The sequence below is a fragment of the Berghia stephanieae genome, chromosome 13 (genome assembly GCF_034508935.2).
Source record: "Berghia stephanieae isolate SIO BIC M18660-M18661 chromosome 13, UCSD_Bste_1.3, whole genome shotgun sequence".
NCBI lineage: Eukaryota > Metazoa > Mollusca > Gastropoda > Nudibranchia > Aeolidiidae > Berghia > Berghia stephanieae.
This window is the reverse complement of record NC_088372.1, coordinates 40,892,433-40,905,366: the sequence shown is the minus strand read 5'-3', so window position 1 is coordinate 40,905,366 and position 12,934 is coordinate 40,892,433. Positions and strand designations below refer to the sequence as shown.

Here is a 12,934-nt window from a genome sequence, read left to right as displayed (position 1 = left end):
CTACCTACACACTACCTACACACTACACATCGCTAGTCAATGGCCTTAACCAACTCGGCTCAAGACGCGTGCGACAAGGCCTTGACTCTTTTCGCTGTTGAGTCAAATTCTCACATCGTACCCAGGTGTAATACGAGTACCAAACCGTTAACAGCGGAGTACCAAACCGTTAACAGCGGAGTACCAAACCGTTAACAGCGTTGTCTCAGTAAAAAGAAATGTACTATCGCCTTCCAGCGCCATGTTTCGTCCTGCATGTTTAACCGTCTCCTTACCAACCACAGGAAAATCGTCGCATGCATTCCCTACGGTTAAACAAACACATTTCTCATTTCCGTTTCTTTTGTACATTTCAAAGCTTAAAGAACATTTTATGTTATAGCCATAAAGACCTGACACTGCTTATCTTGTTGAACAATATTATGTATAGAATGGACTTGCTGGGGGTCCCCAAAGCTCAGTTGGTAGAGCACTCGCTTCACACGCAAAGGGCCAAAAATCGATCCCGGGTGCAGTCGGGATTTTTTTCTGACCCCCCCCCCTGCCCACCCAATAGTGAATGAGTAGCTGACTCTGTTAGACGGCGGAAAGTGCTTTGCGATAGACTAGCGTCCTATCTACAGGATAACAAGCAATTCCGGCTCCATGGGCCCAATGGCTCTGAAGGACTTGTTGCTTTTGAGTTTGAGATTTAAAAATCCCAACTATTTTTGTGTTGGGTGGGAAGGTGGGTGGAGTTTAACTTCAGCTTTTATATAGTGCAATATCTACTAAATGTGCTAAAAGCGCTTTACAAAGGGTCCCTGACCAGCAGCAACACGTAACATTTAGAACGGGACATGACGCCTATTAGTGTTAGGTGGTCTTGCAATTACTGTCTGACAGAGACAACGCCGTTAACGGCCAGGTACTCATTTGTACGGTGAGAGAATGTGAGTAAAGAGCCTTTTCCAAGGACTCAACTATTCGCCGAGCGAGACCCGATCCCAGGATCTTCCGATCCAAACGCGAGTGTCATACCACTAGAGCACATAGCCGCACACTTAGGGGAGAAATTCTGAAAATGGCTGGGAAGGAGAGCGGTAAGTGTTACTGTTGGCTCAGGAGTCCTTGCAAAGCGCCTTGAGCATGTTTAGTGGTTACTGTAAAGATATAAATATACTCTAGTTTTTAATAAGGCCAGTCTTCCATTCGTATTGTTGTTTGTCCGAGGTAAGTGGCGGTAAGTCTATATTTCATTATTTGTGATTCGTCGTCACATTAAAGGCATTAGGGAGTAAACGATGACGGTCCTCGAAAAGGAACGATCGACCAACGATAACATTTTTACAAGAAGATATAATATAATTCAGGTCAGAAATAGAGGATATTGCCGAGTGGTGATCCGAGGTAGGATCATTGGAGGTCAACAAGTTTGTATCCCTTGTGAGAATGGATGAGAATGACAGGAAAACTTGTCAGGTGATCTTCAATGCATGCAAATAGTATTTTAAAATGATATTGTGCTAAAATTAGATCAAACTTTACATGTTATGAAAAAGATGGACCCCCCCCCCCCCAAAAAAAAAAAAACAACAAAAAAAACAACAAAAAAACAAACAAACAAACAAACAAACAAAAGCAAATATTTAAAAAACAAAAATAAAATTAAATACAAAACAAACACTTTAAAAAAAAAAAGTTTTTTAAAACGTGCGTTGGTACTCCGAAATACAATTTTTGGTGGGGACAATAGGGAATTCGTTATTTTGATTAAGTTATCTCATTGCAACCAGTGCGGGTCTGAAGAATAAACCGAGGAAATAGTTTCCAACCACTGCAGTCTGGACGTATCGTCTCCTTCCCGTGTCATGATCGATCTGAAACATTCTTAAAATCCACCGCAGCGATACATTCCAATCGACGTGCACTTATTTGCAGGTCTGATAACCCAGTTCCTCGTGGGCTCATGTAGTAATGGGAATCCACAAAAAAAAAAGTAAATGACGCAAAATATTGTCCCTGACAACAATGTTAAATTAGGCCCATTAGTGGGTTCGGATGTCAGACCTGCATGTGTGTACACGTCGATTCCAATAGTTATGTGCAACGATGTTTTAGTTTTGCTGTGTTGTACATTGGGATTTAATAACGTAATAATAAAAGCAGATGATTAAAATCCAGCAAGTACGTTTTGACATGTCAAAGGTTACAGTCCTTTTAAACATTGCATCATGGGAACGTTATCATAATTTTCTCAGTGGCGAATGGCAATAGTGGGCAGGATGGGCAAATCCCCGTCTATTTTTTCAAGATACAAAATGATTTTGCACATCTGATGAGCACTTAATTGCACTCAAGTGAAATTTAATTAACTTAAGCGTCAACTTTCGCGCTATACTTATTTAATACCAATGTATTCTAGCCATATCGTGAATCATCACTGTAACGAATCGGGCCGCTCCAGGAGAGTCAGTAAAGCCAGATAGCCCGAAACGTCAACATAAAGAAAAGACTAAGAGAAAGATAGACAGGGGGAACTCGATGATAAGTTCCATGGGAGTGGTAGATCAGGCCAAGGAACGGAGCCTAGCCTGAACAGTCTCGCTTTATAAAACGATGATGCTAACCCCCTGAATGGGTGGTTGAGCTGTTCAGAAATCCTAGCAACCCGAGGAGGGTTCGGCTTACTATGGACTGGTTCGGTTGATGTCCTAGCAACCAGTGCCAGGGCATACTATCACGCACTCCACAATGGACAGAACAGGATACGTTCCTGCTAATTTCGCCTCCCGCCGCTCCTCTAACTCTACTCCGTCAACGCATTAGTCACCGTAAAATCTGAACAATAGTGTATAATTTCCCGAAGTTGTCGTTATTCCTTGGAACGGACATTTCAAACTACGATCGTATTGACACATTTATTTCTAGTCATAATTATTTAATGCACCAATTTGTATGCTTAGTTGCCAAGCCAAAACGTATCTTTGTTTACATTTCAAGACCCTTTTACTTGCGGACAGCCATGCGAATATTTCTCTATCGTCTGTCAAGAGTTTAAATGATGTTTTTATCATTGGCCGAAGAATGGTTTTTATCCAGAAACGTTCCGTGCTTGGCTTATTCTTCTTTTTTTTATCTTTTATGTTCACTTTTGTTCAATCCTAATTTGTCACTTTTTAAACCACCTAAGAGCTGAGCCCTAGCCATTCGTTCCGTGCCTTGACGTCATAATAGGATGTGTTCTGTAGTTGTAGATGAGCACAGAGTCTTCTAATAAATTACTCTTTGTCCTTGCCGTTACCAAAGTAAGACAAAAATATCTGTCTGAACTTGGTACTCATTCTATAATATACAAATATATTAATGCTAGAATTGACAGTGGCGGCCACAAATTTAATGGCATATAAGATATGGGATAACCGTTCATATTGCCCTCCTGTATTTATGCGTTCATCAACAGAACGGACAATGATTAAAGCAACTTCTGGAATGTAGCAAATACAAAAAATGACGGAAATTGCTGTGATCATTTTGACAAGTCTCGTCTCTTTGTCAATCGCTGCTTTTGTCTTGTCATTTCTATCACTGTTGTTCGTTTTGTCTGATTTTAATTTATTTTTATTGTTTGATGTTTCAACATTTTCATTGCCAATATTGTCTGTTTTAGAAATGTTGGTTGCACTGGTTACTTTATTTCTCCATTCTTTGGAAGTCCTTACGTACGTGCTAGTAATTACAGTACAAACTATTACAACTAGAGCCGTTATAAAACTTAGAGCCAAAAAGTTGCCATAATAAACCAAATCGTGCCAGAATTCTCTATTCGGCCCAAATACTAAATCTAGTTTGGTTTCATTTGTTCCTTTCTGCTCCACGTCATCAATATAGTGCGTAAGATACACGGGTAAATGACTCAAAATCCCGTATGCAAAAATGGCCACGAGATAAATTAACGTTCGGCGTGGTGCGAAAATATTTTTTACCCGAAAGGGTATCACAACGCACATGCATCGTTCAAAGGTCACATAAGCAGTTAATATTCTATTAATCTTTATAAAACTCGCATGTGGCCATCCTATTCCTAGATAAACAATCGGAAACGGCTCTATTGGTAGATTTGGGATTCTGGCTACAATAACTGCAAATCCGATTCCCTGAAGAAACTGGGTGAAACAAACTCCAAGATCAGCAATGGCGAGGAAGAAGAGGTTAAGGGTACTTCCCCCCGAAAATAGACCCTGTTTGATGAAGATGACGATGTTGATGACATTGGCGACTGTGCCGAATAAGCCACAGATGAGGGCGAGAATGACAAAGAAAATAATCTGTAACACTAAATCTGTGGTGTCGTCGAGTAGAGTGCTGGGACTGTCGTCTGCTTTCAGAGATATTAAAATATTGTTGGAGGATTCAGGGGATGTGATGTTGATGGCCGCACTGATTTTGTGGAGAGTTGTGGAATGGCTGTCAGAATTCATGATTTGTCTTCACTTGATGAATGGAACTTGATCTACTGTAGAATAAAAAAAAGGAAGGCGATGGAAAGGATGGACGTGTTAGCATTGAAAGTAAAAGATTTTAAGTTGACTTCGCATTTCAAAATTTCCAATCCCTATCATGATTTTAAATGACAAACGTCAAAGGCATGAAAATATTTAACACAGAACACTGGAGCATAATGCAACGATTCATGTAGTTCTAACAAAATTGGTATAAATGATACCAATTCGATAAATATAGAGAAGTCATCATTGAAATAAGTAAATAAATAAATGAATGAATAAATAAATAAATAAATAAATAAATAAATAAATAAATAAATAAATAAATAAATAAATAAATAAATAAATAAATAAATAAATAAATATGTAAATAAAATGTCGCAATCAATTAACTTGAACACGAGTAGCTTCTTAATTAGGAGATATTAGTATGAGACTCAAATTGCACCTGTGGGCCAAAGGTTCAGGTACTACTACTGGCGGTTGTGAAAGTCGGGTTCCAACTTTATCCGCATTATCTCACAATACGCAGGTGTAAAATGAGAACTAGGCACTAATTCTATTCATGACAGTTACGTTGTATTGTCTCCTTTCTACCAAATGGACCAATCAAATAGTATTAGATGTGTTGTAGAACAGGCTACCTTACGCCAATGTACCAAATAGTATTAGGTGTGTTGTAGAACAGGCTACCTTAAGGCAATGTACCAAATAGTATTAGATGTGTTGTAGAACAGGCTACTTTACGGCAATGTACCAAATAGTATTAGATGTGTTGTAGAACAGGCTACCTTACGGCAATGTACCGATTTGACCAGGGGACGTAATCATTGTTGTAATTGTTGCTGTCTGATTATTATGGGTTACGTACCCTGACAAGACAGACAGTTGATTATTAAATTTGGGATCGTAACAACTTCAATGTGTTATGAATTTCTATTCATTGCAATATTTTTCTTTACAAAGAAATAAATGTTTCTTTCACTTCAAGGATAATTTTATGGCAAACCGAAAGAATATCTGGCAAGGTTGGTTGCCCGCCGATCTTTGTGTAGTAGAATTTGACATGAGCATTTATATAGGGCAATATTCATTGCCCAAAGCGCTTTACAAGGGGTCTCTGACCAACAGAAACATTTTCATTTTATGTGTAGGACAAGACATGGCGCCTATTGGGCGAGATTACAATTGTGTTACGACAGAGGCTAAATGCAAACATTGTTAACGGCCATGTTCTCATTTTACACCTGAGTAACCTGGACCCTCTAGTCCGAAGGCGAGTCTCATACCACAAGACCACATAAACACCGTTTACATATATATATATATATATATATATATATATATATATATATATATATATATATATATATATATATATACATACATACATACATATATATATATATATATATATATATATATATATATATATATATATATAATTATATATATATATATATATAATTATATATATATATATATATATATATATATATATATATATATATATATATATATATATATATATATATATATAAGCATTTCAATTATAATTATGATTATTTAACTTCTACAACATTGTTTCTCTGATGAGAGCTAACGCTTGAAACAATGGTGTAGAAGTGAAATAATCGTAATTATACTTGAAATGTTTATAAATAGTTCCTTTTATCAAAAAGTTGAGCACTATTATTTCATGGTTTTTGTAATATATATATATATATATTCTGCATTTACTTGAAAAAGGCCAAAGGCCGAGATGTCATTTGTTTTGTGTTGTTTCCTCATTCTTTTGTCAGATTCATTCCCTTTATCTTTATCTCCATTGCGATGTTTACCAATATCACTGCCATTGTTTACATTATGGCGATTGTCCGAGGGGCGAGGTTATCTCGGTGTCTATTGCGTTGTTTGGTTATCAGACCTGCTAATGTGTGCATGTTGAGCAAACGTCCGATTCTGATGTCAATAGGAATCACCCTTATTGTTTGAGTGTGCACATTGGGGGTTAATAAGTTTTCCCGAGAAAAACGATAACGGTAAGCGTCCAAAGCGGGGATCAAACCCGAAATCTCTCAGATCACAGTGCTATGGCTTAAGCACAGGGCAACCTCACTCCCATCATTTGGTTAGTAAAAACAAAAACAAAATATAAACAAGAAGAAATTATCACGAAGTCATCGAAATAAATTGTGTGCAAAATTTAAAGATCTGAACAAGTGTGTATGAAAGGTGCCAGAAACAGCAAGAAAGAAAAATACAAGAAAAAAAAACCACCTCAAAAAACAAAACAAAAAACCCCAACCCAGTCTACCTCTACTAGGGATCGAACCTCAGACCTTCTGATTTTCAAAAATAAAAATGGAGCAACTCGAATGTCTTCGTACTCGTCCTCTCGTGTTCAATGTATGTGTTGTTTGATGTAAGCGTGTGTTCAATGTATGTGTTGTTTGATGCAAGCGTGGGTTCAATGTATGTGTTGTTTGATGCAAGCGTGTGTTCAATGTATGTGTTGTTTGATGCAAGCGTGTGTTCAATATATGTGTTGTTTGATGCAAGCGTGTGTTCAATGTATGTGTTGTTTGATGCAAGCGTGTGTTCAATGTATGTGTTGTTTGATACAAGCGTGTGTTCAATGTATGTGTTGTTTGATACAAGCGTGTGTTCAATGTATGTGTTGTTTGATACAAGCGTGTGTTCAATGTATGTGTTGTTTGATGCCAGCGTGTGTTCAATGTATGTGTTGTTTGATACAAGCGTGTGTTCAATGTATGTGTTGTTTGATGCAAGCGAGGGTTCAATGTATGTGTTGTTTGATGCAAGCGAGGGTTCAATGTATGTGTTGTTTGATGCAAGCGTGTGTTCAATGTATGTGTTGTTTGATTCAAGCGTGTGTTCAATGTATGTGTTGTTTGATGCAAGCGTGTGTTCAATGTATGTGTTGTTTGATGCAAGCGTGTGTTCAATGTATGTGTTGTTTGATTCAAGCGTGTGTTCAATGTATGTGTTGTTTGATGCAAGCGAGGGTTCAATGTATGTGTTGTTTGATGTAAGCGTTTGTTCAATGTATGTGTTGTTTGATGTAAGCGTGTGTTCAATGTATGTGTTGTTTGATGCAAGCGTGTGTTCAATGTATGTGTTGTTTGATGCAAGCGTGTGTTCAATGTATGTGTTGTTTGATGCAAGCGTGTGTTCAATGTATGTGTTGTTTGATTCAAGCGTGTGTTCAATGTATGTGTTGTTTGATGCAAGCGAGGGTTCAATGTATGTGTTGTTTGATGCAAGCGTGTGTTCAATGTATGTGTTGTTTGATTCAAGCGTGTGTTTAATGTATGTGTTGTTTGATGCAAGCGTGTGTTCAATGTATGTGTTGTTTGATGCAAGCGTGTGTTCAATGTATGTGTTGTTTGATTCAATCGTGTGTTCAATGTATGTGTTGTTTGATGCAAGCGAGGGTTCAATGTATGTGTTGTTTGATGTAAGCGTGTGTTCAATGTATGTGTTGTTTGATGTAAGCGTGTGTTCAATGTATGTGTTGTTTGATGCAAGCGTGTGTTCAATGTATGTGTTGTTTGATGCAAGCGTGGATTCAATGTATGTGTTGTTTGATGCAAGCGTGGGTTCACAGCGGAAAACCGTACCCTTGTGAAGAATATAGGTATTAAAATTGGCCCAACTATCGCGAACCTCTGTAGTGTAATGGTAACACTTCTGACCGGTAATCAGAAGGTCTGAGGTTCGATCCCCAGTCGAGGTAGACTGATTTTTTTGGATGCTTTAAAAAAAAGTACTTTCCTGCTTTGTCTGGCACCTTTAATACATATTTGTTCAGATCTTTATCCTACACCGGCGCCATTTCCCCAGTTTCTTAATTTGATATGTGAAAATCTCCTGCGCAGCCTAAAATAATGTGGTCACATTGCTGTGTCTTCAATGTGAAAGGTATCAATCGACGTATACTAATTTGCAGGTCTGACAACCAAAATTGTTATGTGTTCATTTTTGTAATGGAAATACAACTGTACTCTCAAACAACACAAGATATTGTCCATTACAATAGCCTCGTGTTAAAACAAGCCCACAGACCTGGGCCGTTTTCATGAACACGGACTACCGCTTAGTCTCTGACTTCTTTTTCTCCGCTGCCCCCCAATGCATAGCTTCAAAAATTTGTATGAACTTCTGAATCAATTTGTCTTAATAAATTTTTTTTTTCATGAATTTTAAAACAATAGGATAGGATTTCGTTAATTACAGCTATATTAAAATCGATAACAGGTGAGGATCGGAACTCAGAGAAGATTTACATTATCAAAATTATGAATTTTCCGCATATCCATTTTGAAGGAATTCGTTAAACTGGAGTGTTCGGTTAATTGAAGCTAAACGATATACGTGCAGTATTTGAATATGAAGCAACGAATGGCAACTATTAACTATCAGACATCTACATTTTATAACTATCAATACACATTACTGGTGGATACAAACGAAAGTGAACATAACGCGCTTCCAATATAATTTTGATTACAAAAGTTTGAGAAATAGCTCGTACTTATGCCAAAGAGGATTAAATACATTAATGGAGACTGGTCAAAAGTAAAAATTCATCATTTATGAGACAGTGTCTTCACAAATATCTGTTCAACAATAATAACAACAACAACTACAACAATGATAACAACAATAACAACAACAACCAAGAAATACTGGACACATCAATCAGCACAGTTTGATGACGAGGATGATAAAAAGGAGAAATGAAACGATTACAGAAAGATTCCGAGCATCATTCTACCCAATGAAATGTAATTTTCCTCAAGTTTGCGAAGGTTGAGGCATGTCTTTTCTCAGTCTACTCTTTGTTATCATTTATTGCCTCGTCGGTGAGAGTAATGACCTCGATTGGATTGCGCTCACAGTGATATGGGGGAAGTTGCGCAAACTCGTGTCAAAACTCCCTGATTAGACAGTCTGCTTTGAAAGCTGTTTCTGGTTCTTTTTTTTTTTACTAAGGAGTATAGTTAGCATTTTGATAAATGGTCAGAATATGTAGGATTGTCTAATTGAAACCATAAAATCATGTCAGCTTTTATATTTGTCAAAGTCGGAGCCTTGAAGTGATCACAAGCGTTGTCCAATACAATACAGTTGGGTGCTTCGATGGAGGGCAGCAAATGATATTTAGTTTGTCTTAAAACACCTTTGCATTGACCCAAGAATAATATTCCAGATGATGCAGAGAAGAAAATATGGCATGGCATCCTTTTAAATATCCAGTATCATCACCACCTGCAAGAATAACAATGATTCTCTGCCCTAACCCATGGACCTTTTTCTGCTCGAATAATCAGACGTCCAATATTTTGTCGGATGTACGTTTACGCTCACCCAGCTCCATACATCTTTGGATGATATCCATATCAAAGTTATCTATGATCCTTTTCCTGCCACGTCGTTCTACACTGGTGATCTCTCTGTCGTATTTCGATAACGATCTTCTCATGGTTGATTTTGAAATTGAAAAACCATTGCCGTCCTCTTTAATGACTTATCGATAAATACAAGAAGACTTCTTTTCGCAGCTTTACGAGAGTGGAACCGATAGAGAGTCCGTACCGTATAGTGTTGTTTAAGAGCTTAATATGTTTTTAAAACCTTTAAAGGCCCCGTGAAACGTTCATGCATAGAAAATTTTTTATCAAAGTTATATAGTCAGTGTTTTTTAATTTGACGATAGTGATTATACAATCACTATTTCAAATGATTTAAAGCAAGAGATTTCATATCAGTCTTTGGTAATTGCGACATGATGTAGATAATCTGCCATAAATAATAAATTCAAAATTTAATATAAACTACATTAGTGGTATGTTTATAACACTTAAAGCGAATTGTTATTATTTGGAAATAAGTATGACGTGAACTCATAATCACTATGTCAGCACAATATTTTTTGGAAATACGATGAATTCATTCATACTTTGTGGTGCGTAACTTATTTACATATTTAACAGTGTAAAATCTCTAATTCTATGTCAGCTGTTTTAAAGTAGTTTTTTATAGGTCTTAAAGAAGAAATTTTTTTTTAATATGGCATCAACACGGTCCAAAATTTATATTCAGTTAAGACAAATTGATTCAAAGGTTGACACAAATTTTTACAACTTTTGATAGAGGGACAGCTGAGAAAAACCAGAAAAACACGCGCCATTAATTAAAAATCTGACTATAGGAAACGTCATCGCGTCAACAAGATAGCAGCTATTTTTAGATTGAGTGCGCTTCGATTCGGAAAGAAAATACGTCGGTTACAAATGATAGAGGAAAAAAGTGTCCTGTTGCCATTGACACTGGCTTAAAAAAAACCCCAATAAGATAAGTGCAGATCGTCGAAAGTACACATTTTTGTGAGTAAAAACTTTTTTAAAAAATTGAATCTATCGGCTCGGAGTTGAGAGTGAACGAGAGACTGCGAAGGGTTTGCGTCAAAGAAAAACCAAGAAAAATGATTAGAAAGTATAGTGGAGACACTGTTCACATTGCAATTAACTGAAATAATGTGATTAATGAGAACACACTTTCTCTATTGTATAATTATCTGGGGTTTTCCTTTTTGGTTCAATTTCTTTGAGTTTCAATCTCATTGTTCATTGTCTCAATAAAACTGCCATTGGCCTAAATATAGAATTGACAGTCGACGATGGACGTCATTGCAGTCTATAATAGTCGACAGTCAATATCACGTGTGTTGCTAAATTCCTCTTTGAAAATCTTTTGCGTTGTATGTACGAAGGAGTGTGTATCTTTCCTGCCTTCATATAGTAGAGAGGTGATGTTACTCGCTCAAAATAGCCGAATTAGTCACAACACCCACTTCTAGGCAAGTGTAGCTAGTCCGAGACTAGAAAGCGTTCATGAAATCCGATTTTTTAAGGCACTTGGTTCGCTTGGGCTTAAGATTCGCTAGCCAATGGTGTCAATGAGTCAGAGACAGATAGTAGAGAAAGGGAGAAAGGAAAAAAGGGGGAAACAATCATAGGGAATCGTAGACCTTCAGGGGAAATAAATATCGTTTGGTTTGCCAGTAGGTTATTCACCATTTATTTATCGATGATTATCGATTACTTACATAGAAATAGTAATTCGATGCCAATTGTCAGTAGTGTAAATTGCTGTAATCGGTTGAAATGAGATATCGAACATCAAATAATTCCGGAAAACGCCGAGTTACATTTTTAAAAATGAAACATTTTGTTTAACTAGAAAAGTAAATTGTTAAACTGATGCTATTATTTGATAGAATGATAGATTTTCTTTGGGAAACATTTGACATCATCACCTGAGGCCTATCATTATCTGAATTTTTGAACGGTATAACCGTAACTATTGATTCAATAATCTTTTTAGATTTCTGGGTGTAAAGTGTTTCCTTTTTCAGTTCGAACATTTATTTTATCATTCCTTATTCCATCTTTAGATACTTGCGTAAGTTAGAACCTTCATGATTCATAAGGTTTAATACATATAGTATAGTCCAAAATAAAACACAAATGAAACAAGAGAATCTAGACAGATTTTACCCGTTAATAGTTCGGTACTGGTTGGAATAAATGCAATAACATAATAAATATGTTTGGAAACTAGATAAAACAGTTTTCTCTTGGTGTATGATTTATTGGACTTGTGTCAACTGTTGAAAAGTTGTCGATATTTTAAATCAGTCATTTAAAATCGATTTTGCAAATTCGAGTACAAAATTGAAATCAGCACATGACGCACTTCAGGAGTTTGTTTCTCCACCGTTAGAATTGATCTGTCATAACTTTTGGTAACATTGATAATGTTAACGGATGGATTGATTCTGCTGGTATATCAATCCAACTTGTATTTAATCTGTCCAACAGTCCATCGTAGTTCGTACAGCTTCCTGGGTTATTATTGTTTGGTTTATGTTCTTGTTTTTTTTTGTTTTTTTTTGTTGTTGTTGTATTGGCTTTTCTGTCATAAATTCCCACATAATGTACAACATGTTCAATGGGATTGATGTCCTATGCATAGTTGGCCACGGGTTCATCGCCCTTGCATTTGAGTCATTCAGGAAAGCAGAAATTATATGTCCAGCTGTATGTGCCGAGCGTTATCAAACTGAAATATCACCTTTTGATTATTCTGATTCCGAACAAACGGGACGACGATTGGTTAAAAATGTTTAGGTCTGAATAGAGTCATTGGTTGATACGTATTAGCTCAGTTTTTCTATCACCAGTTATCACTCCCCACCCCAGTACAGATCCATATTCTCGATTTGTTGCTTCAAAGATGGTCTGTTCATTGAAACGCTCACCTCGACCTGAATAGCACGGAGTTCGATTCTGGAATCAACTTCAAAAAGCAATTCGTCTGTAAACAAAATGCCATCCCACATTTTCTGATCCAAGTCCTGG

General features: G+C 36.8%; 1 protein-coding gene across 1 annotated transcript; it reads right to left on the bottom strand.

Moving 5' to 3' along the window:
• Positions 1-2,100: 2,100 nt before the first annotated feature.
• LOC144958906 (uncharacterized) lies at positions 2,101-11,393 on the bottom strand. Its single transcript, XM_078891190.1, has 2 exons — positions 11,069-11,393; positions 2,101-4,495 (listed from the first exon to the last, which is right to left on the bottom strand). Exon 2 carries the CDS (start codon positions 4,458-4,460, stop codon positions 3,261-3,263), a length of 1,200 nt encoding a protein of 399 aa, XP_078747316.1. The 5' UTR covers positions 4,461-4,495; positions 11,069-11,393; the 3' UTR covers positions 2,101-3,260.
• Positions 11,394-12,934: the final 1,541 nt, after the last annotated feature.

Coding starts and splice junctions, on each gene's coding strand:
- LOC144958906 (XM_078891190.1), bottom strand. CDS start 4,460: ATGAATTCTGACAGCCATTCCACAACTCTCCACAAAATCAGTGCGGCC.